This window comes from Oncorhynchus gorbuscha, linkage group LG25 (assembly GCF_021184085.1).
Source record: "Oncorhynchus gorbuscha isolate QuinsamMale2020 ecotype Even-year linkage group LG25, OgorEven_v1.0, whole genome shotgun sequence".
In the NCBI taxonomy this organism is placed as follows: Eukaryota; Metazoa; Chordata; class Actinopteri; order Salmoniformes; family Salmonidae; genus Oncorhynchus; species Oncorhynchus gorbuscha.
The window spans coordinates 2,296,997-2,322,956 of NC_060197.1; the positions used below are offsets into that span (position 1 = coordinate 2,296,997).

A 25,960-nucleotide genomic window follows, 5' to 3' on the forward strand; every position below is an offset into this window, starting at 1 on the left:
TGTGTGTGTGTGTGTGTGTGTGTGTGTGTGTGTGTGTGTGCTGTCTGTCAATAATTTGTCCAATCTGTCTTCATCAGTTAACCCTTCTCGTGACATATGTAAGTGTGTGTGTGTGTGCTGTCTGTCAATAATTTGTCCAATCTGTCTTCATCAGTTAACCCTTCTCGTGACATATGTAAGTGTGTGTGTGTGTGTGTGCTGTCTGTCAATAATTTGTCCAATCTGTCTTCATCAGTTAACCCTTCTCGTGACATATTGTATTTAACCTTTTTAATAGCATAAAAACATGTAATGCCTTTGTTATATGTGTGTGTGTGTGTGTGTGTCAGGTGTGGGAGACTAATAAAGTCCACACCTCCTCGGCTGTCTGTCTGAAGAGGGACTCTGACGTGCTCTTTAACAACGGTGACATTACTGTGGTCGCTGCCGACAACCGCAACAGACTGCAGGTGAGAGGGCTGGGCTGGACTCACACACACACACAATGACGTCTTACAGATGTGACAGGTGTTAACCCAGCAGGCTGGCGTGTGTGTGCGTGTGTCAGGTGAGGAATGGGAGGACCGGAGCGGTGATGTTCCAGTCAGAGAACCAGGAGTCTCGTATCCGCTGCACTGCGATCTGCTCACAGACCTCAGCCGTGGGGCTGGGACGAGAGGATGGGACGATACAGGTACACACACGTACACACACACATACACAGGTACGCTCACATATACACACACTTTTACCCTCACACACATACCAAAAAGCAAAAATCTTCAAGGACACAAAAGTAGGAAAATGCTTACGTATAATTTATGCTTAACTTGACAAAAGTGCAGGTGCTATGAGGGAAAAGTGCCAGAAATGTAAAAGGCTTTTTGGCTGGAGAAGATGGTGTCACTGCCAAACTTGATAAAGACCAACTGAGCTGTAGGAAAGGCAGGAAGATACATTTTTGAAGGTAAAGCTGTACACAATGTTGCACCAAAACTAAGTTTGACAGTTTTTCCACTGGTGCTGTTCTAGTAGCATTGTGACTACTGTGGTCTGCCTATGCTTTGAAGAGTTGGTCGAAGTGGTGTGTGTGTGTGTGTGTGTGTAAAAATCATGTTCACCTTGCTGGAGGAGGTGTTTCTCACATCCAGTAATGGCTGGTGACATTGTGCTGGAAACCTCTGTCTGGCCTGTCAACCCTGTCTCAGTCCTACTGTACGGTACCCAACTCCCTCCCTCCCTCCCTCCCTCCCTCCGTACGGTACCCAGCTCTCTGTCTCTCTGTGTCACCTCAGGAACCTCTTTAATTAATGAAGGGGGCCTGGGCTCTAACCAACACAGGGGTTAATGGATTATAATAACTCCGGCCTCTTCTCTCTCACACACACACACCTGGGTGTCTGTCTACTCTTCTCAGTCAAGAGGGGGCTGAGGGATAAAGGGATGATAATGGTTGAAATATCAGTTACTTAACATGTGAAAAGTGGGCATACCATGGAAATGTTGGTTTCACTGTGAGTATACTTGTGTTGGTCTTTACATCTGTTCCATTACATCTAATTCCTCTCATTTCCACCAGAGGGAGCTGCTGCTTTGTGTCCTTCCAGGTCCGCTGCTGCAGTAGTCTGCCCCCCTCTCTCTCTCGCTCTCTCTCTCTCGCTCTCTCTCTCGCTCTCTCGCACTCTCTCTCGCACTCTCTCTTGCTCCCTCTAGCTCTTGTGCTCTCTCTCTCCCCCTCTCCCCCTCTAGCTCTTGCGCTCTCTCGCACTCGCTCTCTCCCTCTAGCTCTCTCTCTCCCCCTCTAGCTCTCTCTCTCTTTCTCTCTCTCCCCCCCTCTAGCTCTCTCTCTCTCTCTCACTCTCTCTCTCTCTCTCTCTGTGTCTCTCTGCCTGCTCTTTCTCTCTCTCTCTTTCTCTCTCTGCTCTCTTTCTCTCCACATCAGAGCCACTGTGCTATTAGAGCAGAGAGGTATAAATTGACCAGAGCTCTAATGAACTCACAAAGCAATGCCCTCGTTGTCATTGACTCAATTTGACGCATGCCTTCTAGTCTTCTTTCTGGGCCGTAATTGGCACTTTGATTGGCTCGGTTCTCTCCTCTGAAATTACATGCTGTTTTTCTATTAAGAAGGAAAAGAAGAGAGGGACAGGAGTGTTGAAGAGAGTGTGTTCTACCCCAGGCAGGAGGGAAGACAGTTAGGCAGGTACTGAGGACCATTGGATGGAGGACTCTACAGCGGCTGACCCCTCACAGGGGCTTGTTGCTGGCGCTAGGGCTAGAAACAGGCAGTGTGCAGGTATGGTAGCGTGATATGGCATGTGTGCGTGTCAGTGGAGGCTGCTGAGGGGAGGACGGCTCATAATAATGGCTGGAATGGAGTCAATGGAATTGTATCGAACACATGGTTTCTATGTGATTAATACCAGTCCAGCCATTACTATGAGCCGTCCTCCCCTCAGCAGCCTCCACTGTGTGCTTGGATCTGATTTCAAATCATATTACAAATACTTTGCTTTACATTTACATTTACATTTAAGTCATTTAGCAGACGCTCTTATCCAGAGCGACTTACAAATTGGTGCATTCACCTTATGACATCCAGTGGCTTTAGTCTGCCTAGCTGGTCAGGGTGTGCACTGTTGGGACTATTCCATTTGTCCATTGCACCAGGCTCAATCAAGTCCTGATCTTTTTAAATAGTATTTTAAGGTGTGTGTGTGTGTGTGTGTGTGTGTGTGTGTGTGTGTGTGTGTGTGTGTGTGTGTGTGTGTGTGTGTGTGTGTGTGTGTGTGTGTGTGTGTGTGTGTGTGTGTGTGTGTGTGTGTGTGTGTGTTCCTTGACCTTCTCAAAGGGATTGTGATCAGTGTTAGGGCGAGGGATAGCTCCAGTACTGTGGAGTGATCTATTGGTCAAATGGAGTTTAAGGTGCACGTCACAGCATATCTTTCTGTATGCAGTATTACACTAGGGAGGCAGCAGATGTGGATGAAAACAGATCAGGGATCAGTACATGTTAACCTGCTCATCGTAAGGTACTCCGATGACCACTGCTCTCAGATCAGATCTGTGCTGCTTTCGTTGATCTGTTTATTCCTAAGCGTCATAAGCCAAACTAGTATTCCTAACGCTAACATGTTTTACTCAACCTTTCCCCCATATCGCCCTGAGCACCCTCCCTGCTGCCTCATTCCCAAACCTTGAGGTGAGCTGGCAACCTTTTGAAACCCGTTTCCCAGTAGCATCGCAGAGCGTCCTCTGGTTGGCATGCCCTGCGGCTAGCCTTCTCACGCGTTTGTTTGAAGTAGGGTTTTATTTGAGAGGTTTAAATATTTTAGTACAAGGTGAATCCTAGATTGAGATTTCACCTTGCAGTGAGTGTCTGTGTGCATGCTTGCATGCATGTGTAGTCATTTTGTCTAAAGTTATGAGCTTCTGTGTTTCTTTGCCTTTTGGTTTATTGGTTTACACTACAGATATCGTACCAGGAGGGTTAATTGGGTTGAATTAATTTGCAATAATATTAATAGACTTCAAGTATGGCCCTTATTGTTTCTAAATCTTACCATCTTAATGAATAACTTAAGTTTAATAGCTTAAGTTTGAAATTTACAATAGTTCAATGTCAACAGAATTCAGCCTTAAAATTCTAGTCCAACTACTCAGTCAAGTTATCAAAGATGGCGCAGGAAGTTTCTAAGACAGTTAGGACTTCTAGGACCTCAATAATAATGTACTCTAGGTTGTCCGAGTTTCCGTTGTCTCCCTTTATAAGATTAAAGGGGTTTTGTAACTTGAAGCCAGTTCTTTGGGCATCAGAGCTGTTTTTTGTCCTGCTGTGGCAGTGTTGTCTGTCAGACCCTCACACAAAGCAGTCAGGGCAGATCCACTCTGCTAATGGGCTGATCAATCGCACGCAGAGCCCGGTAATATTTAAAACATGTCCTTTTTGATGAGCTTATCACTGTCAAACCAAACGCATTACTTTGGTCTCCTTTTTTATTCTAATATATTTTTATTATTTTTATTTTGCTCCACATCTTTATCTTTTACTAGTTTTGGTCTAGGCTTACCCATAGACAGTCAGAAGGTTATCAATTTATCCTCCCAGGTTTCCCCTCTAAATATCTCTGTGTTCCCTCTTCTTTCCGTCTCCTGTTTTCCATCTTACTTGAGCAGTTGCTTGTTTTTACACTATTGGGAGCTAAATAAAGTGTGTGACTATCTTATTATTATTTTTCTAAGTTTGCTATTCTATTAGTCAACCCCTCTCCAACTTCTTGGGATGTGTGTCAACTCATGATTTTAATAGATTGTTTTTGCTCTTTTGACACAGTAATAAACGATTGACATGGAATCATCTGTCTCTCTCCCTTCTCCCTCCCTCTCTCTGCCCAGGTGTTGGAGGTGCCGTCGGGGACCTCTCTAGCCACTCTTCAGGGTCACACCAGGGCAGTTCTCCACTGCCAGTTCACCCCGGAGGGACACACACTCATCACCTCCTCTGAGGACACCACCATACGGGTGGGGCCCTTCTCTTTCTTCCTCAGCCTTCTTTCTTCTCGTCTTCTCTTCTGTGGTTTGTTATTTCCCTCCCTGTGTGTTTGCGTATGTGTGTGTGTCTGATGTTTTTGGACTGTTCTGCTCTGTCACCCCTAACAGCTCTCCTCTACAGTTCCAGCTCACTAAACATATCCTCTCATCTCCTCTTTTCTCTCATCTCCTCTCCTCTGTTTTTAGGACAGCCTGTCCACTGCTAGACCTATCTGCCTATCAGAAGTACACACACTATCTAGAGCACCACCTTGCTACAAATCAGAACAGCACAGCCTCATTTTGTATTCATCTTACTCTGTATTCTCTTGTTTAGTCTCCTGTTTAGGCCCTTTCTGTCCATGGACCGTCTCCTGTTTATATGAATGTTTGAGTAGCTCCGCTGAAAAGGGAATATTTGGTGGATAGATTCACTTTGAGGAAATGTTCACCTACAGGGAATGTGAATAGCTCTTTACAGAAAACATAGCTGTTACTCTGACCACTGACTTCTGGAGTGGTGATAGTTTGAAATGTCAATCATTGTCTGAGATATTTGCATAGAGGCCAATATTCTGCCCAGTGCCCATTCCCTCCTAGCAGCTGAATACTCCCATTCTGGGCACAGATCCAGGATCAGCTTACCCTCCATAACTGCGGTTGTGCTAAATCCCTGGTTGAGGTGCAACTTTTACCCACTCCAGTGCCAGAAGGTGATCGCTCTCGTGCTCTTTCTCGCGCTTTATCTCGCTCTCTCTCTGCCCCCCCCCCCCCCTGTAGGTGTGGAGGTGGAGGACAGGTGAGTGTGTGGTTCTGGAGGGCCACAAGGAGCAGGTCAGATGCTTCTCTCTGCTCACCACCTCACCCTCCTCAGAGACACATCTCCTCAGCTGGTCCTTTGACGGCACCATCAAGGTAATACAAGCACACGTATGCAGTACCAGACAGACAGTAAGACTTAGAAACACACACGTATGCAGTACCAGACAGACAGTAAGACTTAGAAACACACACGTATGCAGTACCAGACAGACAGTAAGACTGCATGCAAAACCTGTTAAAAGCAACAAGTTACGATCAGCGTGCACTTACATGAACTAAAGGATATTTACTAGAGGGAGGTGACACAGAAAGCGTCTCTCCCTCGCTCCCTCCCCTAGGTGTGGGACATGTCTAGTGGTGAACGGCTGCAGGATCTAGTGTGTCACCAGGGGGCGGTGCTAGCCTGTGACGTGTCGCCTGACGGACAGCTCTTCGCCACCACCTCCGCTGACAAGACTGCCAAGGTAACACACACCTGTCATCAGTATGCGACAGAACCCAGCCTAAATCCTTAGATCTGTGTGAGACAGACATGTTGTCTATATCATGATCCTTTCAGAACCGTGTGTATAGTGTACAGGCTATATATATATATATATATATCTATCTATCTCTATATCTATCTATATATATCTGTTCTGAAAGGCCCCAGAGTCTGCAACACCACTAAGCAAGGGCTACCACCAAGCAAGCAGCACTATGAAGACCAAGGAGCTCTCCAAACAGGTCAGGGACAAAGTTGTGGAGAAGTACAGATCAGGGTTCGGTTATAAAAATAAAAAAAACTTTGAACGTCCCACGGAGCACCATTTTAAATCCATTATAAAAAAAAATGGAAAGCATATGGCACCACATCAAACCTGCCAAGAGAGGGCCGCCCACCAAAACTCACAGACCAGGCAAGGAGGGCATTAATCAGAGAGGCAACAAAGAAACCAAAGATAACTCTGAAGGAGCTGCAAAGCTCCACAGCGGAGATTGGAGTATTTGTCCATAGGACCATTTTAAGACTTACACTCCACAGAGCTGGGATTTACGGAAGTATGGCCAGAAAAATGTGTTTTGTGTTCACCAAAAGGTATGTGGGAGACTCCCCATACATATGGAAGAAGGTACTCTGGTCAGATGAGACTAAAATTGAGCATTTTGGCCATCAAGTAAACTGTTATGTCTGGCGCAAACCCAACACCTCACATCACCCCAAGGACACCATCCCCACAGTGAAGCATGGTGGTGGCAGCATCATGCTGTGAGGATGTTTGTCATCGGCAAGGACTGGGAAACTGATCAGAATTGAAGGAATGATGGATGGCGCTAAATACAGGGAAATTCTTGAGGGGAAACCTGTTTGTCTTCCAGAGATTTGAGATTGGGACGGAGGTTCACCTTGCAACAGGACAATGACCCTAAGCATACTGCTAAAGCAACACTTGAGTGGTTTAAGGGGGGAACATTTAAATGTCCTGAAATGGCCTAGTCAAAGCCCAGACTTCAATCCAATAGAGGATCTGTGGTATGACTTAAAGATTGCTGTACACCAGCAGAACCCATCCAACTTGAAGGAGCTGGAGCTGTTTTGCCTTGAAGAATGGGCGTAAATCCCAAGCTTATAGAGACATACCCCAAGAGACTTGCAGCTGTAATTGCTGAAAAAGGTAGCTCTACAAAGTATTGACTTTGGGGGGGGGGGGGGGGGGGGGGGGGGGGGGGGGATAGTTATGCCCGCTCAAATGTTACATTTTTTTTGTCTTATTTCTTGTTTGTTTCCCAAGAAAAAATATTTTGCATCTTCAAAGTTATGTAAATCAAAAGATTACAAACCCACCAAAATCTATTTTAATTCCAGGGTGTAAGGCAACAAAATAGGAAAAATTCCAATACTTTCGTAAGCCAGATACTTTCGTAAGACTGTATACACACATAAACCTATAAACCCACATACACCCACCCACAGTCTTTTTCTCTCTGCTATCATAGGTCAAAACCGAACCCTGAGTCTGATCGTCTTTGTCTGATAGAATAAAAGACTGAAGGTTTTTGTTCCACTCGTCTCTCTCCTCTGTTCCTTTCTCTCTCCCTTCCTCCCTCTGTCTATTGACCTTCAGATGACTACGAGACGTTGTGCCAAATAATCACTTTTTAATCATCTACCATGTGATGTTCTCTCCAAGCATGAAAGAGAGAGCGAAAGAGGGAGAGAGATGGACAGACAAAGACAGAGACAATTTGCTAAGAACATTGTGTTCTTGTAATAAACAGAGTATTCTTTATTATGTTAGGTTCTAAATAAACTGAGTAAAAACTAGGAAAAGCTCAAACCAAGTTTATTCACCAAATGGGTCAGATAGCTGAACAGACAGACATGTTCCCACCAGCACAAGTGTATATATATTCCCCACTTCAGGTGGTCTCCTCCCTTTCTCTAAACATTACATATTTAATGGTAGGTAGGAAGGTAAGTGATGTGGGTAATAAACTGTTCCTTCTCCCTGACCTAGGCCCCGATTCCTCACTAATCCACAGCTCTCCACCCTTATCAGTGACCACAACCATGTGATTGCCTTTTCCTTAACTCAGTAACAGTCCAAGCCCCTGGCTCATATCCAACCTTAATTGACCCCACCATATACATTCCTCCTACAGATAACCATTCACTTCTGGTGAAGCAAGTATTTCAAATTACAACCCAACAACTGAAACCAGACTGTGGCCCTTCTCCTCCCCATAGGATACCATGACGTCTAACAATAACACGTCCTAACAGAACGTAAACGTTCCCCTCTCTCCCTCAGTACCATGAACAAGGATATTTCACGAACCCAACAATTAATGTACTTTACATACTGATGGGATTAAATTAAAATATGTTTACACTACCTTGTAGTTTACCAATAAAATGGGCGGATGAAGTAGACCTACTTCGTATTCACATCTCAAAAAATAAATTAAATTACCACAATCAATTTCAATAGAAAGTTAGAAAAAATAGATAAGATTCTGTAACCATGGAGAGGTAAATACTTGTCTATTTATGGAAAAATCACGTTGATTAACTCTTTGGTCCTGTCACAGTTTACTTACTAATGGCACTGCCTACTCCAAACGACTCGTTTTTTAAAATCATATGAGCAAAAATATTTCATTTTATTTGGAATGCTAAGCCAGACAATTTAAACGTGCCTATTTATATAATGATTTTGGGGGGCTAAAATTATTAAATATGACATTTTTAAAACTCTCACTAAAAGCATCACTCATGCATAAATTATACTTAAACCCAAAATGTTTATCCAATAGATTATTAAGAAAGGCTCATCCTTTGTTAAAAAATAGCGTCTTCATACAGATTACAACTTGTCATTTCCAACTAATTGAACAGTACATTTGGTTTAAAGCCCTTTCTGAAACAAGACATGCAAAGCTGGTTACAATTTCAAGTTTTATCCTCCAAAAAAGATAACATTTGTTTTATGGTTAAACTCAAATATACTGATTTAATAAAAAAAACACATTCTTTATGGATGATTATTTTTAATGGTATTATATTTATGAACGATATGACTAGAAATGGAATTATGTCACATGCAGCTATCGAAAATATATAGGAATATCTGCTCAATCCTAATTTACAACCAACTGATTGCAGCACTACCACAATGGAGGAGGCAAGTGGAAAAGAGAGAAGGTAGTTTGCCTTGTTTGCCTGCCATATATTAAAGATACAAATTGGCTGAAGAGGAATTGGTGTAAATAGAAAAATATACCAGTTTCATCTGAGGACAAAAATGTTGACAGCTGTGCCATACAGGATGTAAATAAATGGGAAGAGATTTTTGACGTACCGATTCCATGGCACATGGTTTATGAACGGGTACAAAAAACAACACTTGATACAACACTTAGAGCTTTTCAATTTACATTATTATATCAATTCTTGCCAAATGGGGCATACAACAACCTCAGCTCTGTAGATTTTGCTGCGAAAAGACAGAATCCCTAGATCATTTATTCTGGTATTTCACCTATGTAGCTCGTTTCTGGTCACGTCACAGGTTCAGGACTGGTTAAAAAATCACAACATTAACCTTGCAAATAGCAGTGTTGGGCAATTTAGAAAGCCATAGTCTGTCATTAAATAATATAATACTAGTAGGAAAGGTTTTCATCTTTAGCTCACAATCTGTGGATACTTTACGATTTAGAAAGGTAAAAAAATGATGTAATACATCACAGTAAAATTGAAAAATATCTGGTAGATGGAAACCAAACGAGGGTGGTCTATGGTGATAGGTGGGATGGGCTGAGAGTGGCTGAGGGGTGGGATTAAGGAGCTGAGGTCTATGGTGATAGGTTGGTAATAATACGTTGTTTGATAATGTATTATTGTTATGTGATTGCTTTATATAAAAGTACCATGTATGTATATGTAGCAGAAAAGCTGTAAAAAAAAAATATATATATATATATATATATATATAAATATATATATAAATTTGTCCTCCGAAGAGGGGCGGTGGTGGATGGGTTAATAAAATGTAAAAATAGCATTATGGTATGGGCAGTATCATCTATCAAAGAGCAGCCGGGAGGCTTTAACTGATGCCAGGCTTCATTATCAGTGAGTTGAGCTACCAGACTAGCAGCATAGAGAAACAATAGACAGTTAGGCTTTCAGGGGAAAAGGAAATTATTCAATTTAATTAACCAAGGCACTGCACTCTGCTTATAGAAGTGGCCTAACCAAAATTGCTATGGCATGTTCAAAAGAACATATTTGAAAATGTTTTATTTTCGACAAAATTTTGTAACCTCTGACCTCCTGTTTCTCCTCTCATTGGCCCTCAGGTGTGGAGCAGTGCATCGTGGGAGTGCGTGCGCCTGTTGAACGGCCACCAGGATTGTGTCCGCAGCTGCCGCTTCTCTTGGGACGGCCGGCGCCTAGCAACCGGCGACGACAACGGAGAGATACGGGTGGGTAGGGATAGAGGGATGGAAGGGGGGGTGAGTGAGTAAAGGAGGAGGGAGGAAGGAAGGAGTGAGTGAAGGAGCATTAGAAGGAAGGAAGTTGAGGGTTAGGGAGGGGTAAGTGAAGGAGTGAGTGAAGGAGCATTAGGAGGGAAGTTGAGGGTTAGGGAGGGGTAAGTGAAGGAGCATTAGGAGGGAAGTTGAGGGGTAAGTGGAGGAGTGAGTGAAGGAACATTAGGAGGGAAGTTGAGGGGTTAGTGGAGGAGTGAGTGAAGGAACATTAGGAGGGAAGTTGAGGGGTAAGTGAAGGAGTGAGCACATGAGTGAAGGAAGGTGCAATAGAAAAATAGAGTGAAGTGCTGCACCTCTAAAGAGACGGAGAGGAGGATGTGGAACAGGTGTGCAGGTCGGCAGGGGGGATGAAGAGGAAGGAAGGAAGGAAGGCAGAGGAGGGGAGGAAGTAGAAGACAGTTAGTCAGATTGAATCCCTAAGGCTCTGTCATCTGCATAGATCCTAGAGAAGGAGAGAGAGGGAGAAGGGATGATGGAAATTAAGGGAAAGTGGGTTAAGAGAAGAAATGAGAGTGGGCAAGAGGCGATGATGGAAAATAAGATCAATTAAAGAGAAGAAGAGGGAGAGTGAAAGAGCGGGACAGACTAGGGCCTGAAGAAATGAGAGCATGACAGAGGGACCGGTCTGTTCCTCTACAATCACATTGTTCTTCTACCAGCTGCTTTCCACAAACTATCCCTGACTGACTGTCTGACTAGTACATTTGGACTACACTCCAAAGTTTTAGAACCTGAAAAGTCATCTAATGTCGACGAGTCCACATCTCATGCCTCTTCCCAGGTTCTAAAACAACTGACAAACTTATATTTTGGAGTGAACTGTCACTTTAAAATCATGTCATGACATGTCAATCATGTCTAGTCAATCATCCAGGGTTGTGTTCATTAGGCACCAAACAGAAGGAAACTGACTTAAACCACAAGATTGAATTAGAGTACATAGAGTGGAATATATGCCCCTCTTGTTTCTATGGAAACACTTGAGTCATTCTCAGTGAATCATGCAAGGTGTTAAATATAGCATGTTCTGTGTCCTATATAGACAGGACAGTATGGCTCATGGTTGTTAGTTGCATAACTCCAGTATTAAAATGGAGGGTTGTTTTACGTCTCTATGGGCCTTTATCAGTGAAAGTAGTCATTGATTGAAAGGTAAAGTTGAAAAGCACAAGATACTGTAGCATTCAAGGACTGGATTATTGCACACCTAACTGTAGACTACTGTATGTCTAAGGTTGGTAGTCACTAGATGGCCATGTTAGAAAGTACTAAAGTAGCCCGAACAGTACATGAGATATTTGTTATTTTAGTTTGTAGTTCTGGTTGGGGTTAGATATTTTATGGCCGTCTCGTCAAAAGGTTCCTAAGATACCAGGTTGATAATAAGTTCATAGCTGTCATACACCCCACCATTTATAACTACTAGGTCTCATTCATTTCTCTCATTTTTTAAATTTGTTTGTCTCATGTGTGTCTCGTGTCTCAGCTGTGGAACGTGAAGGATGGTACTCTGCTTAAGATCTGTTCCCGTGACAACAAGGACGCCATGGACTCTCTGCACGGAGGCTGGGTGACCGACCTGCACTTCTCCCCAGACAACACTGTGCTGCTGTCTACAGGAGGATACATTAAGGTAGGAAACCCACACACACAGACACACGGAGAGACACACACACAAGCATGTAAAGACAAATAGATGCACGCACACACACACTAATGGGAACAAACAGAAGTTTGAAGCACTATCGACCAGAGCCCTTGTCCCCTGGGGATTACATCATCACTGCCTGGTTAAAAAGCCAATCAGAGCCCAGCTGAGGCTGACACCCAGGTGATCCTTCTGTAAAACTGGAGGTAATCAGAGAGGAGTAACAGACACATGCCGCAATCCAATCAAGTTTGGAGGAGGATGAGATATGAAATCTCACTCACACTCTCACTGTGACTATTGCTTTGGGAGTACTATAAACCTACTGTGGTGTAAGAAAGCTTGGGGGCATTACATTTAGCATACGTGGATGGGCGGGCGGGCGTGTGAGTGGAGCGAGAGGGGAGTTTCTTGCCTGAGTGATTTCAGGAAAATTCAACAGCCACATTCCTTATCTCGCTTGTCTCTTCCGCTCTGAATTCTAAAAGCCTCTAGTAAATGTATGAAGTATATTAAGCCTGTGATTTTAACGTACATTGGATCAATGTGATGGATGTTTTATTTCTAATGCTTCTCAACACATCAACTCTCATGCTTGGCTCTTTTTATGTGATATTCAAGAGTCTGTTTGAATCAAAGTGGTTGCCACGTATCTAAGAAACACAAAATAAATAAATGTCAATTTCAAACTTCTCTCGCAGTTGTTAGCTAGCCTTTTTTTTTTTTGTCTTCATTGGGAAGATTCTAGTTTCTATTGATGAGCCCCTGGTCATTAAGCCCATTGTGATCAGTAAATGTGTTCATGAGTCAACTCCATGGATACTGATGGAGAACTTTACTAGACTTAATGAGTCAACTCCATGGATACTGATTGAGAACTTAACTACTAGACTTAATGAGTCAACTCCATGGATACTGATGGAGAACTTAACTACTAGACTTAATGAGTCAACTCCATGGATACTGATGGAGAACTTAACTACTAGACTTAATGAGTCAACTCCATGGATACTGATGGAGAACTTAACTACTAGACTTAATGAGTCAACTCCATGGATACTGATGGAGAACTTAACTACCAATTCCATCATTACCTCCTGATGACACTCGTTCTTATCCAGAGTGGTAGAAGGACAGAATAACTCTTCATCACTCTATCACTTCCTTTTTCCACACTTCCTTTCTTTCTCCTGAGGCGCCTTGACTTGATGGATCTGAGCATGTGTGGATGTAACGAGCAGTGATTGATTATTATGCCTGTCTGTGCTGAAGAGGCGAATCCCTTGTAATGAGCGTTGATTGATTTATTGTGGGTGAGAGGTGAGCTGTCAGTCATAATAATTGCCGTGGCAGCTGTGTATTCTTAGTTAAACGATGGCTAATTTAGCCTGGGGAGACGAGGGGACAGAATAAATCAAACGGACTAATTGCATCTGTATGTATTAACAGTGGGCCTTATTCAATCAAACCTGTATCCAGATTTCAGCTGGAAATGATTATAAAATATACAGCACTGGAACAAAATAAGAGACCACTTCAAAATGATCTGTTTCTCTGGTTTGACTATTTATGTGTTTGGGTAAAATGAACATTTTTGTTTTATTCTATAAACTACTGACAACATTTCTCCCAAATTCCAACTAAAAAAATGGTCATTTAGAGCATTTATTTGCAGAAAATGGAAACTGGTGAAAATAACAAAAAAATATGCAGTGTCAAATCTTGAATAAATGCAAAGAAAATAAGTTCATATTCATGTTTAAACAACACAATACTAGTGTTTTAACTTAGGAAGAGTTCAGAAATCAATATTTTGTGGAATAACCCTGATTTTCCATCACCGCTTTCATGCATCTTGGCATGTTGGGTGACTTTATGTCACTCCTGGTGCACAAATTCAAGCAGTTTGGCTTTGTTTGATGGCTTGTGACCATCCATCTTCCTCTTGATCACATTCCAGAGGTTTTCAATGGGGTTCAGGTCTGGAGATTGGGCTGGCTATGACAGGGTCTTGATCTGGTGGTCCTCCATCCACACCATGATTGACTTTGCTGTGTGGCATGGAGCATTGTCCTGCTGGAGAAACCAATCCTCAGAGTTGGGGAACATTGTCGAGCAGAAGGAAGCAAGTTTTCTTCCTGGACAACCACATTCACGCGTCCTTCACAAAGACAAATCTGCCCGATTCCAGCCTTGCTGAAGCATCCCCAGATCATCACCGATCCTCCACCAAATTTCACAGTTGGTGCGAGACCTGGTAAGTCCTACAAGCCACAGTGTCTTGCACCCACTATGAAATTTTTCTTTGTGGAGGACGCATGATTCAAGCCACATACAAAACTTTCTTCCTTCTGCTCTGACAATTTGGGGTTTTGATTGATTTAAGTCCTAGTTTGTACTGTAGCCTTGTCTTCCTGAAGAAGACCATGTCTTTCCAAATGTTGATTATGTATCACACTGTATGAAAACTAACTTGAGGAAGCAGCCAACAGTGAGCAGAACTTATCATTACAGACGTGTGTGTTCAGTAGAAGTGGTGCTGATGGGATCAGTAGTGCTGTGATGTTGATTCAATAAAGCTAGTCTCCCTGATGTCTGTCAACCCCTATCTGTCTCCTCCTTATGGCTTCCTGGAGTAACTTCCCACCACAACACTCCCACTATCTCTGTCTTGCTATATTTAAAGGAGATTCTCTGTCTCTCTCTCTGTCTCTCTCTGTCTCCCTCTGTGTCTCTCTCTCTCTCTCTCTGTGTCTCTCTCTCTCCCTGTCTCTCTCTCTCTCTCTGTCTTGCTCTCTCTGTGTCTTGCTCTGTCTGTGTCTCTCTCTCTTCATGCACTCTCCTTTTATCTGTCTCTGTCTGGTCCATACAACAGGTATTATCAGGTAGTGTAATTAAAAGCAGCATGGTGTGTGACCCTCTGGGAGCTGTTCCAATGCTTCCTTAAAGCCTCTGAGACACCAGGATAGGACATCACACGTGTGTGTGTGTCAGGGAGTGATCAGGTGTTTTGGGGCAGCTCTCTGAGTGAGGGTGTAATATCACACTGACCCCCATCACTCCTCTGTTCTCTGCCCGATAATACCTCACACAGCCTGTCTTACACCTGGGAGACAGCCCCCGACGCACAGTTATACATCACACAGTCTGACACACACAGATACACAAACATGCAGACACACGCAGACACAGGTATGCACATAGGTACACTCAGAGAATCAGCGGGACCTCACAGATTCAGCATGAGTTGCTGTGAGACAATCTGTCATAGTGCCATGATCCAAGTAGAGGTGGGATGTGTGAAGAGGCTCATCCTGATGCACACACACACACACACACACAGCAGGATACCCCGAGTAATTCACACAGAGCGCTAATACTTACAGAAGCTTCATATCTTCCTCCTCTCCCCTACACTTCCACTGTTGCTAAGTCAACACTAGTCCTTAGGATTGAGGAGACATGGTATACATCCCAAACGGCACCCTATTCCCCTATTTAGTGCACTACTTTTGATCAGGGCCCAACTCGCTCTGGTCAACTGTATAGGGGAAAGTGCACCATTTGATATGCGACCACAGACCAATACCAGTCAATACAGTACCAGTCAAAAGTTAGAACACACCTACTCATTCCAGAGTTTTTCTTTTATTTAGACTATTTTCTACTTTGTAGAATAATTATGAATACATCAAAACAATTAAATAACACACATGGAATCATGTAAGTGTTAAACAAATCAAAATATATTTTATAGCCACCCTTTGCTTTGATTGACAGCTTTGCACACTCTTGGAATTCTCTCAACCAGCTTTACCTGGAATGATTTCCAACAGTTTTGAAGGAGTTCCCACATATGCTGAGCACTTGCTGGCGGCTTTTCCTTCACTCTGCGGTCCAACTCATCCGCAACCATCTCATTTGGGTTGTGGTCGGGTGATGGTAGAAGCCAGGTCATCTGATGCAGCACTCCATCACTCTCCAAGAATCACTCTCCTTCTTGGTCAAATAGCCCTTACAAAGCCTTGAGGTGTGTTGGGTCATTGTCCTGTTGAAAAACAAATGATTGTCCCACTAAGCAGAAACCAGATGGGATTGCATATCGCTGCAGAATGTTGTGGTAGCCATGCTGGTTAAGTGTGACTTGAATTCTAAATAAATCACTGACTGTGTCACCAGCAAAGCACCATCACACATCCTCCTCCATGCGTCACGGTGGGAACCACACATGCGGAGATCATCCGTTAGCGATCATCCGTTAGCGGAGATCATGCGTCTCACAAAGACACGGCGATTGGTACCAAAAATCGCAAATTTGGGCTCAGACTAAATTACAGATTTCCACCGGTCTAATGTACATTGCTCGTTCTCTTGGCCTAAGCAAGTCTCTTCTTATTGTTGTCCTTTAGTAGTGGTTTCTTTGTAGCAATTCAACCATGAAGGCCTCCACTGAGGTCTCCTCTGAACAGTTGATGTTGAGATGTCTCTGTTACTTGAAGTCTGAAGCATTTATTTGGACTGTAATTTTGAGGCTGGTAACTAATGAACTTATCGTCTGCAGCAGAGAGAACTCTGGGTCTTCCTTTCCTGTGGTGGTCCCAGTTTCATAATAGCGCTTGATGGTTTTTGCGACTGCACTCGAGGGAACTTTCAAAGTTCTTTACATTTTCCGCATTGACTGATCTTGTCTTAAAGTAATCATGGACTGTCTTTTCTCTTTGCTTATTTGAGCTGTTCTTGCCATTATATGGACTTGTTCTTTTACCAAATACAGTTGAAGTCGGAAGTTTACATACACTTATGTTGGAGTCATTAAAACTCGTTTTTCAACCACTTCACACATTTCTTGTTAACAAACTATAGTTTTGGCAAGTCTGTTAGGACATCTACTTTGTGCATACACAAGTAATTTTTCCAACAATTGTTTAGACAGATTTATTTCACTTAATTCACGATCACAATTCCAGTGGGTAAGAAGTTTACATACACTAAGTTGACTGTGCCTTTTAAACAGCTTGTAAAATTCCAGGAAATAATGTCATGGCTTTAAAAGCTTCTGATAGGCTAATTGACTTAATTTGAGCCAATTGGAGGTGTACCTGTGGATGTATTTCAAGGCCTACCTTCAAACTCAGTGCCTCTTTACTTGACATCATTGGAAAATCAAAAGAAATCAGCCAAAACCTCAGATGATAAATTGTAGACCTCCAAGTCTGGTCCATCCGTTGGAGCAATTTCCAAACGCCTGAAGGTACCACGTTCATCTGTACAAACAATAGTACGCAAGTATAAACACCATGGGACCACATTGTCTCCTAGAGATGAATGTACTTTGGTGCGAAAAGTGCAAATCAATCCCAGAACAACAGTGAAGGACCTTGTGAAGATGCTGGAGGAAACAGGTACAAAAGTATCTATATCCACAGTAAAATGAGTCCTATATCGACATAACCTGAAAGGCCGTTCGGCATGAAGATCAAAGAAGCCACTGCTCCAAAACTGCCATAAAAAAGCCAGACTACAGTTTGGGTATTTTGCTGCAGGAGGGACTGGTGCACTACACAAAATAGATGGCATCATGAAATTATGTGGATATATTGAAGCAACATCTCAAGATATTAGTCAGGAAGTTAAAGCTTGGTCGCAAATGAGTCTTCCAAATGGACAATGACCCCAAGCATACTTCCAAAGTTATGGCTTAAGGACAACAAATTCAAGGTATTGGAGTGGCCATCACAAAGCCCTGACCTCAATCCTATAGAAAATGTGTGGGTAGAGCTGAAAAAGTGCATGTGAGCAAGGAGGCCTACAATCCTGAATCCGTTACACCAGCTTGCTCAAGAGGAATGGGCCAAAATTCACCCAACTTATTGTGGGAAGCTTGTGGAAGGCTACCTGAAATGTTTGACCCAAGTTAAACAATTGAAAGGCAAAGGTACCAAATACTCATTGAGTGTATGTAAACGTCTGACCCACTAGGAATGTGATGAAAAAAATAAAAGCTGAAATAAATCATTCTCTACTAATTATTCGGACATTTCACTTTCTTAAAATAAAATGGTGACTAACTGACCTAAGACTGAATTTCTACTAGGATTAAATGTCAGGAATTGTGAAAATGAGTTTACATTTATTTGGCTAACGTGTATGTAAATGTCTGACTTAATCTGTTGGTCTTTCTTCTGTATACCACCCCTACCTTGTCACAATACAATTGATTGGATCAAATGCATTAAGACATTCCACAAGCTTTTAACAAGGAACACCTGTTAATTGATATGTAATCCAGGTGACTACCTCGTGAAACTGGTTGAGAGAATGCCAAGAGTGTCCAAAGCTGTCATCAAGGCAAAGGGTGGCTGCTTTGAAGAATCTCAAATTTAAATTTATATTTGGATTTGTTTAACGCTTTTTTGGGGAGGGGGCTATTTCATTGTTTTGATTTCTTTACTATTATTCATTGTAGAATGTAGTACAAATAAAGAAAAACTCTGGACTGAGTAGGTGTGTCAACTTTTGACTGGTACTGTAGGTGCAATCACCAATCTTGATAACCACACAGTATTTAATTTATCATTATTACTTTTTGATGCTTTCCAATACAATATTATACAGTACTATATGACTTAACATAGTGCTCTATATTAGTACATTACTCTTCTATAAAAGACTAATGCAAGGAATAGAATGTTGAGTTCTCAATATTCCAAAATACAGTGCTTTGCAAAAGTATTCAGACCCCTTGGATTTCTTCACATTTTATTGTGTTGCAAAGAAAGATTGAAATTGATTGAATTTTGTTAAAACCTTGTCAACAATCTAAGCAAAACACTCTTTCAAAGTGGAATAATTTTTTCAATATTTTTAAAAAGATTAATAAAAAATAAATCAATTATTAGTTGCATAAGTATTCAGCTTCCTGATTCCATGCATGTTAGGTGTTTCTATGTCAACAGAACATGTATGTGGGTATACACTGTATGTTCTGTTCTCTCAATATACCTACATACACTGAGTGTACAAAACATTAGGAGCACCTTTTAGATCAGCCTCATTTCGTCAGTGCATGGCACCTACTACCATACCCCGATCAAAGGCACTTACAGTGGGGCAAAAAGTATTTTAGTCAGCCACCAATTGTGCAAGTTCTCCCACTTTAAAAGATTTCCATTTCAATCTTTCTTTGCAACACAATAAAATGTGAAGACAAGATCAGTCAAAAGTTTATCTCAATACTTTGTTATACACCCTTTGTTAGCAATGACAGAGGTCAAACGTTTTCTGTAAGTCTTCACAAGGTTTTCACACATTGTTGCTGGTATTTTGTCCCATTCTTCCATGCAGATCTCCTCTAGAGCAGTGATTTTTGGGGCTGTTGCTGAGCAACACAGACTTTCAACTCCCTCCAAAGATTTTCTATGGGGTTGAGATCTGGAGACTGGCTATGCCACTCCGGGACCTTGAAATGCTTCTTGCGAAGCCACTCCTTCGTTTCCCGGGCGAAGTGTTTGGGATCATTGTCATGCTGAAAGACCCAGCCACGTTTCATCTTCAATGCCCTTGCTGATGGAAGGAGGTTTTCACTCAAAATCTCACGATACATGGTCCCATTCATTCTTTCCTTTACATGGATCAGTCGCCCTGGTCCCTTTGCAGAAAAACAGCCCCAAAGCATGATGTTTCCACCCCCATGCTTCACAGTAGGTATGGTGTTCTTTGGATGCAACTCAGCATTCTTTGTCCTCCAAACACAACGAGTTGAGTTTTTACCAAAAAGTTCTATTTTGGTTTCATCTGACCATATGACATTCTCCCAATCTTCATCTGGATCATCCAAATGCTCTCTAGCAAACTTCAGACGTGCTTGGACATGTACTGGCTTAAGCAGGGGACACGTCTGGCACTGCAGTATTTGAGTCCCTGGCGGCGTAGTATGTTACTGATGGTAGGCTTTGTTACTTTGGTCCAACCTCTCTGCAGGTCATTCACTAGGTCCCCCCGTGTGGTTCTGGGATTTTTGCTCACCGTTCTTGTGATCATTTTGACCCGACGGGGTGAGATCTTGCGTGGAGCCCCAGATCGAGGGAGATTATCAGTGGTCTTGTATTTCTTCCATTTCCTAATAATTGCTCCCACAGTTGATTTCTTCAAACCAAGCTGCTTACCTATTGCAGATTCAGTCTTCCCAGCCTGGTGCAGGTCTACAATTTTGTTTCTGGTGTACTTTGACTGCTCTTTGGTCTTGGCCATAGTGGAGTTTGGAGTGTGACTGTTTGAGGTTGTGGACAGGTGTCTTTTTATACTGATAACAAGTTGAAATAGGTGCCATTAATACAGGTAACGAGTGGAGGACAGAGGAGCCTCTTAAAGAAGAAGTTACATGTCTGTGAGAGCCAGAAATCTTGCTTGTTTGTAGGTGACCAAATACTTATTTTCCACCATAATTTGCAAATAAATTCATAAAAAATCCTACAATGTGATTTTTCTGGATATTTTTTTCTCATTTTGTTAGTCATAGTTGAAGTGTACCTATGATGAAAATTACAGGCCTCTCATCTTTTTAAGTGGGAGAACTTGCACAATTGGTGGCTGACTAAATACTTTTTTGCCCCACTGTAAATCTTTTGTCTTGCCCATTCACCATCTGAATGGCATACACAATATATGTCTCAAGGCTTAAAAATCCTACTTGAACCTGTCTCCTCCCCTTCACCTACACTGATTTGAAGTGGATTTAACAAGTGTCATCAATAAGGGATAATAACTTTCACCTGGTGGGTCTGTCATGGAAAGACCAGGTGTTTGTATGTGTTGTACACTCAGTGTATATGTTCGTTCTCTCAACATACCCCATGACTTTTTCCACATTTTTCAGCCTGAATAAAAAATAGATTACATGTAGATGTTTTGTCAGTGGCCTACACACACATACCCAAAATGTCAAAGTGTGTGTGTGTGTGTGTGTGTGTGTGTGTGTGTGTGTGTGTGTGTGTGTGTGTGTGTGTGTGTGTGTGTGTGTGTGTGTGTGTGTGTGTGTGTGTGTGTGTGTGTGTGTGTGTGTGTGTGTGTGTGTGTGTGTGTGTGTGTGTTTTTTACAGATTTATTCAAAATGAAACGCAGAAATCTAGTGAGACAAAGTATTCAACCTCTTTTAGTTATGACCTCTTTGTTAAGCCTAAATAAGTTCAGAAGTAAAAATCTGCTAAACAAGTCACATAATAAGTTGCATGGACTTGCACTGTCTGCAATAATAGTGTTTAACATATATTGTTTTAACGACTACCTCATCTCTGTACCCCACACACCATTATCTGTAAGGTTGAGCAGTGAATTTCAAATACAGATTCAACCACAAAGACCAGGGAGATTTTTGAAGGGTGCCTATTGGTAGATGGGTGAAAAGAAAATGGCAGTCATTGAATATCTCTTTCAGCATGGTGAAGTGATTAATTATGCTTTGGATGATGTATCAGTACACCCAGTCACTACAAAGATACAGGAGTCCTTCCTAACTCAGTTGCTGGAGAGGAAGGAAACCGCTCAGGGATTACACCATGAGGCCAATGGTGACTTTAAAACCGTTAGAGTTTAATGGTTGTGATAGAAGAAAACTGAGGATGGATCAACAACATTGTAGTTACTCCACAATACTAACATAATTGACAGTGTAAAAAGAAGGACGCCTGTGCAGAATAAAAAATATTCAAAAACGTACATCAAACGTATGTAAAACTGTAAAAAATGTGGCAAAGCAATTAATTCACTTTTATTCCTGAATACATAGTGTTGTTTTGAGAAAATGGTTACAGACCCAACAACATTATATAGTATCCCTTCCTCATGGTTGCAGACCCAACAACATTATATAGTATCCCTTCCTCATAGTTACAGACCCAACAACATTATATAGTATCCCTTCCTCATGTTTACAGACCCAACAACATTATATAGTATCCCCTCCTCATGGTTGCAGACCCAACAACATTATATAGTATCCCTTCCTCATGTTTACAGACCCAACAACATTATATAGTATCCCCTCCTCATGGTTGCAGACCCAACAACATTATATAGTATCCCTTCCTCATGGTTACAGACCCAACAACATTATATAGTATCCCTTCCTCATGGTTACAGACCCAACAACATTATATAGTATCCCTTCCTCATGGTTACAGACCCAACAACATTATATAGTATCCCTTCCTCATGGTTACAGACCCAACAACATTATATAGTATCCCTTCCTCATGATTACAGACCCAACAACATTATATAGTATCCCTTCCTCATAGTTACAGACCCAACAACATTATATAGTATCCCTTCCTCATGTTTACAGACCCAACAACATTATATAGTATCCCCTCCTCATGGTTGCAGACCCAACAACATTATATAGTATCCCTTCCTCATGTTTACAGACCCAACAACATTATATAGTATCCCCTCCTCATGGTTGCAGACCCAACAACATTATATAGTATCCCTTCCTCATGGTTACAGACCCAACAACATTATATAGTATCCCTTCCTCATGGTTACAGACCCAACAACATTATATAGTATCCCTTCCTCATGGTTACAGACCCAACAACATTATATAGTATCCCTTCCTCATGGTTACAGACCCAACAACATTATATAGTATCCCTTCCTCATGGTTACGGACCCAACAACATTATATAGTATCCCCTCCTCATGGTTACAGACCCAACAACATTATATAGTATCCCTCCTCATGGTTACAGACCCAACAACATGATATAGTATCCCTTCCTCATGGTTACAGACCCAACATCAATTTTGTCATCAAAGGTGCTTTCAAGATAACTGGGAACTCTTAAAAAATATATGTCGGAGCGCTAGAAAGAGGCCTGAGTTCCCGGTGTGGAATTCTATGTTGGATAACCGTTCAAAACGTCTTTTCCAAGTTGGAGCTAGTTTTTTCCCAGTTGTCTTAAACACGGAAGAAGTCATGCTGGATGGACAGCATGGCTAATGTATTCAACCTTTTCTGGCCCATGGTGTTGCGGGTGACTATCTTTTTAAGCTTGGAAAAGAGACCATTTCAGACAGATTATTTAAATCCTTAGAGACTTACCCAGAAAGACACAGAGCTGTAATCGCTGACAAAGGTGCATCTACAAAGTATTGACTCAGGGGTGTGAATACTTATGTAAATTAGAAATGTCTGTATTTAATGTTCAATAAATTTGCTAACATTTCTTAAAACATGTTTTCACTTTGTCATTATGGGTTATTGTGTGTACATGGGTGAGAATGATTATTTTTTAAATCAATTTTGAATTCTGGCTGTAACACAACAAAATGTGGAATAAGTTAACAGGTATGACTACTTTCTGAAGGCACTTTATCTTCTGTTTTCTCAATATACCCACATTTATCAAACATATCCCCAGATCTCATACCATCCTCATTTAACCTTCATTCATTTCCCTAGGTACTCTCACATGAATCGTGCACCTACACATATACGTCTCGAAATACAGACACACACACATACGTCTCGAAATACAGACACACACACATACGTCTCGAAATACAGACACACACACATACGTCTTGAAATACAGACACACACACCTTCAAACGCACATATACGTAGACACACACACACACAGTACTGTAGATGGATGTGAGGAGTTTAGATGAAGGCAGTTGCCTGTCGGTAGTGTTGTCAGACCTCACTTCTCTCTAGGTGATTGAAGACATCCAACCTTATCTCACCTTTTCACACTCGCTGTTGTTGCTCTCCATCTCTCTGTTCCCCATTGGACGTCTCTCACACTCTCCTACCAATGGCATCTCTCCTCTCTCACTCTCTGCCTCTGTCTCTCGCTCACTCTTTTACTCGCTCACTTTGTGTGTCTCCCTCTCCCATTCTCTCAGGTGTTCATTCTCTTTCTTTCACTTTTAATCTCCCCATTGGAACCCCTCTCTCAATCTCTCTCCCCTTCCATCATAAACTGTGTAACAGGGGTAAGAATTGGGTAAAATATGTGAGCTTTCTGCTTCTCTCTCTCTGTCACTCTCGCTCTCTCGCTCTGTGTTATGGTCGTTAAGTGTATGCTAACACGACCCAGGTGGTCAGTGAGGGGGAGGGAGAGAGAGGAGTCAAGGTTAATATGACCTTCCCCTGGAAAGGGAGAAAAGAAAGAGTACATGCGCGAGTGAGAGAATCATAGAGAAGGAAGGGTGGGAGTTAGAGAGAGAGATAGGTAAGTTGTGTGATTGGTGTCCCCCATAAAGCTAAATAATACATCTGTAAATATCTTGTTCAGTTGCTGAAACCCTGTTCAAAATGTTTAATAGTCAGTCGGCTAACAATATTGGACGAGAAATGTATATTATGCTGATTGGTCCGTTCAAGTCTCCCGATGTAACGTCACAAACACCTAGTTTAGTAATAAAAAGGCTCTCCGTTGCCTTCCCATGACAACGGTGCATTTTCTAATGCTTGTAGATACAGCATTCTTACACCACAATCTATGTCGGTAAAGAGATTGGATGAAGTCATCCGATAAGACATGGTGGAGCGAGTCAGTAGGAGAGAACCTTGTCAGTGTAGATCTGTTGTTCCTCCCCAGCCATAACACCACGTACTGATAGTTCCCAACAGAGAAGCTGCAGGAGAGCCATGCCACACTCCACGCAGAGACATGCCTCTAAAAATACACGCACACTACCTGTCACATCCCATACTTTAAATCACAGTTCTGTGCTATGTGGTGGCTTTGGGGTGGGTGTTTTTTGATTTTGTTGTTTGAGGTTTTGTTTTTGGCTTGTGTTTTTGTATAAATTAAATGTGTATTTCAGATAGAATTACGATCAGACACTGTACAGTTATTATATTTGTGTGTTCATATTTTTCTGATTCCAAGATCAAAAGCTACATCTCGGTCTTTGAAAAAGCCAGCTATTGTCACCGTTCCCTTGAGTAAGGACCACCCAAACTGCTCATTGGCTGCTCTCTGCTCCAGCTTCTCCAACTTAATGTGTGTTTGCATGTACACACACATTCTAATGTTATAAAGCAAAATATGTTAGGTACAAAATGACGTAGTTTAGGAGTGCAGACAGCCGGTCTCTAACAGACAGACAGATCTCATGGGGTTTGGTAAAAGCAGAACACTAATTTCTGTCTCGGTTGAACTAATAAAGTATTCTTCTTCAGCTAAAGCCGTGATCTAGCCTTGTTCAGCCTTTGCTATGTCCCAGAAGGTACCCTATTCCGTTGAGAGTACACTACTTTTGACCAGAGCCTTATCTAAGCAGTGCACTATAAAGGGAATAGAGTGCCATTTGGTTGGCAGCCCTGTGTTTGGCCTAGCTACAGTATATGTCTTCTCAGGCTCATGGCGTAAACACAACATGATGTAGTGAAATATTTATCCCCCCAAAGCCTGTTGTTACCATGCTCCCCTCGTTAACTCTGGGTTAATTGTCTTTGGCTGTGGGAGAGAGAGGGGTTATACCTTATACCTTACATCCCGGGACGAGATGGAGAGAAAGAGAGGCAAGATGTGGGAGAGGGTTAGGGAAAGGGTTAGGGAAGAGAGGGAAAGGGTTAGGGAAGAGAGGGAAAGGGTTAGGGAAGAGAGGGAAAGGGTTAGGGAAGAGAGGGAAAGGGTTAGGGAAGAGAGGGAAAGGGTTGGGGAAAAGCGGGAAAGGGTTGGGGAAGAGAGGGAAAGGGTTAGGGAAGAGAGGGAAAGGGTTAGGGAAGAGAGGGAAAGGGTTAGGGAAGAGAGGGAAAGGGTTGGGGAAGAGCGGGAAAGGGTTGGGGAAGAGCGGGAAAGGGTTGGGGAAAGGGTTGGGGAAGAGCGGGAAAGGTAGAGTGTTAACATTAGGGAAGAGCGGGAAAGGGTTGGGGAAGAGCGGGAAAGGGTTGGGGAAGAGCGGGAAAGGGTTGGGGAAGAGAGG

At 42.3% G+C, this 25,960-nt stretch overlaps 1 protein-coding gene across 5 annotated transcripts in view; it reads left to right on the plus strand.

Annotated features, from left to right (window-relative positions):
• Positions 1–25,960, plus strand: part of LOC124013654 (apoptotic protease-activating factor 1-like) — a 71,226-nt gene that overhangs the window by 30,420 nt on the left and 14,846 nt on the right. For 4 of the 5 annotated variants that reach the window (XM_046328023.1, XM_046328022.1, XM_046328025.1 and 1 more), the window contains 8 exons: positions 330–449; positions 548–673; positions 4,375–4,500; positions 5,290–5,424; positions 5,670–5,795; positions 5,977–6,057; positions 10,177–10,302; positions 11,855–12,001. In XM_046328023.1, the coding sequence (XP_046183979.1) occupies positions 330–449; positions 548–673; positions 4,375–4,500; positions 5,290–5,424; positions 5,670–5,795; positions 5,977–6,057; positions 10,177–10,302; positions 11,855–12,001 (987 nt within the window). The remainder of the gene's footprint in view (positions 1–329; positions 450–547; positions 674–4,374; positions 4,501–5,289; positions 5,425–5,669; positions 5,796–5,976; positions 6,058–10,176; positions 10,303–11,854; positions 12,002–25,960) is intronic. The other variant, XM_046328024.1, reaches the window with a different exon arrangement.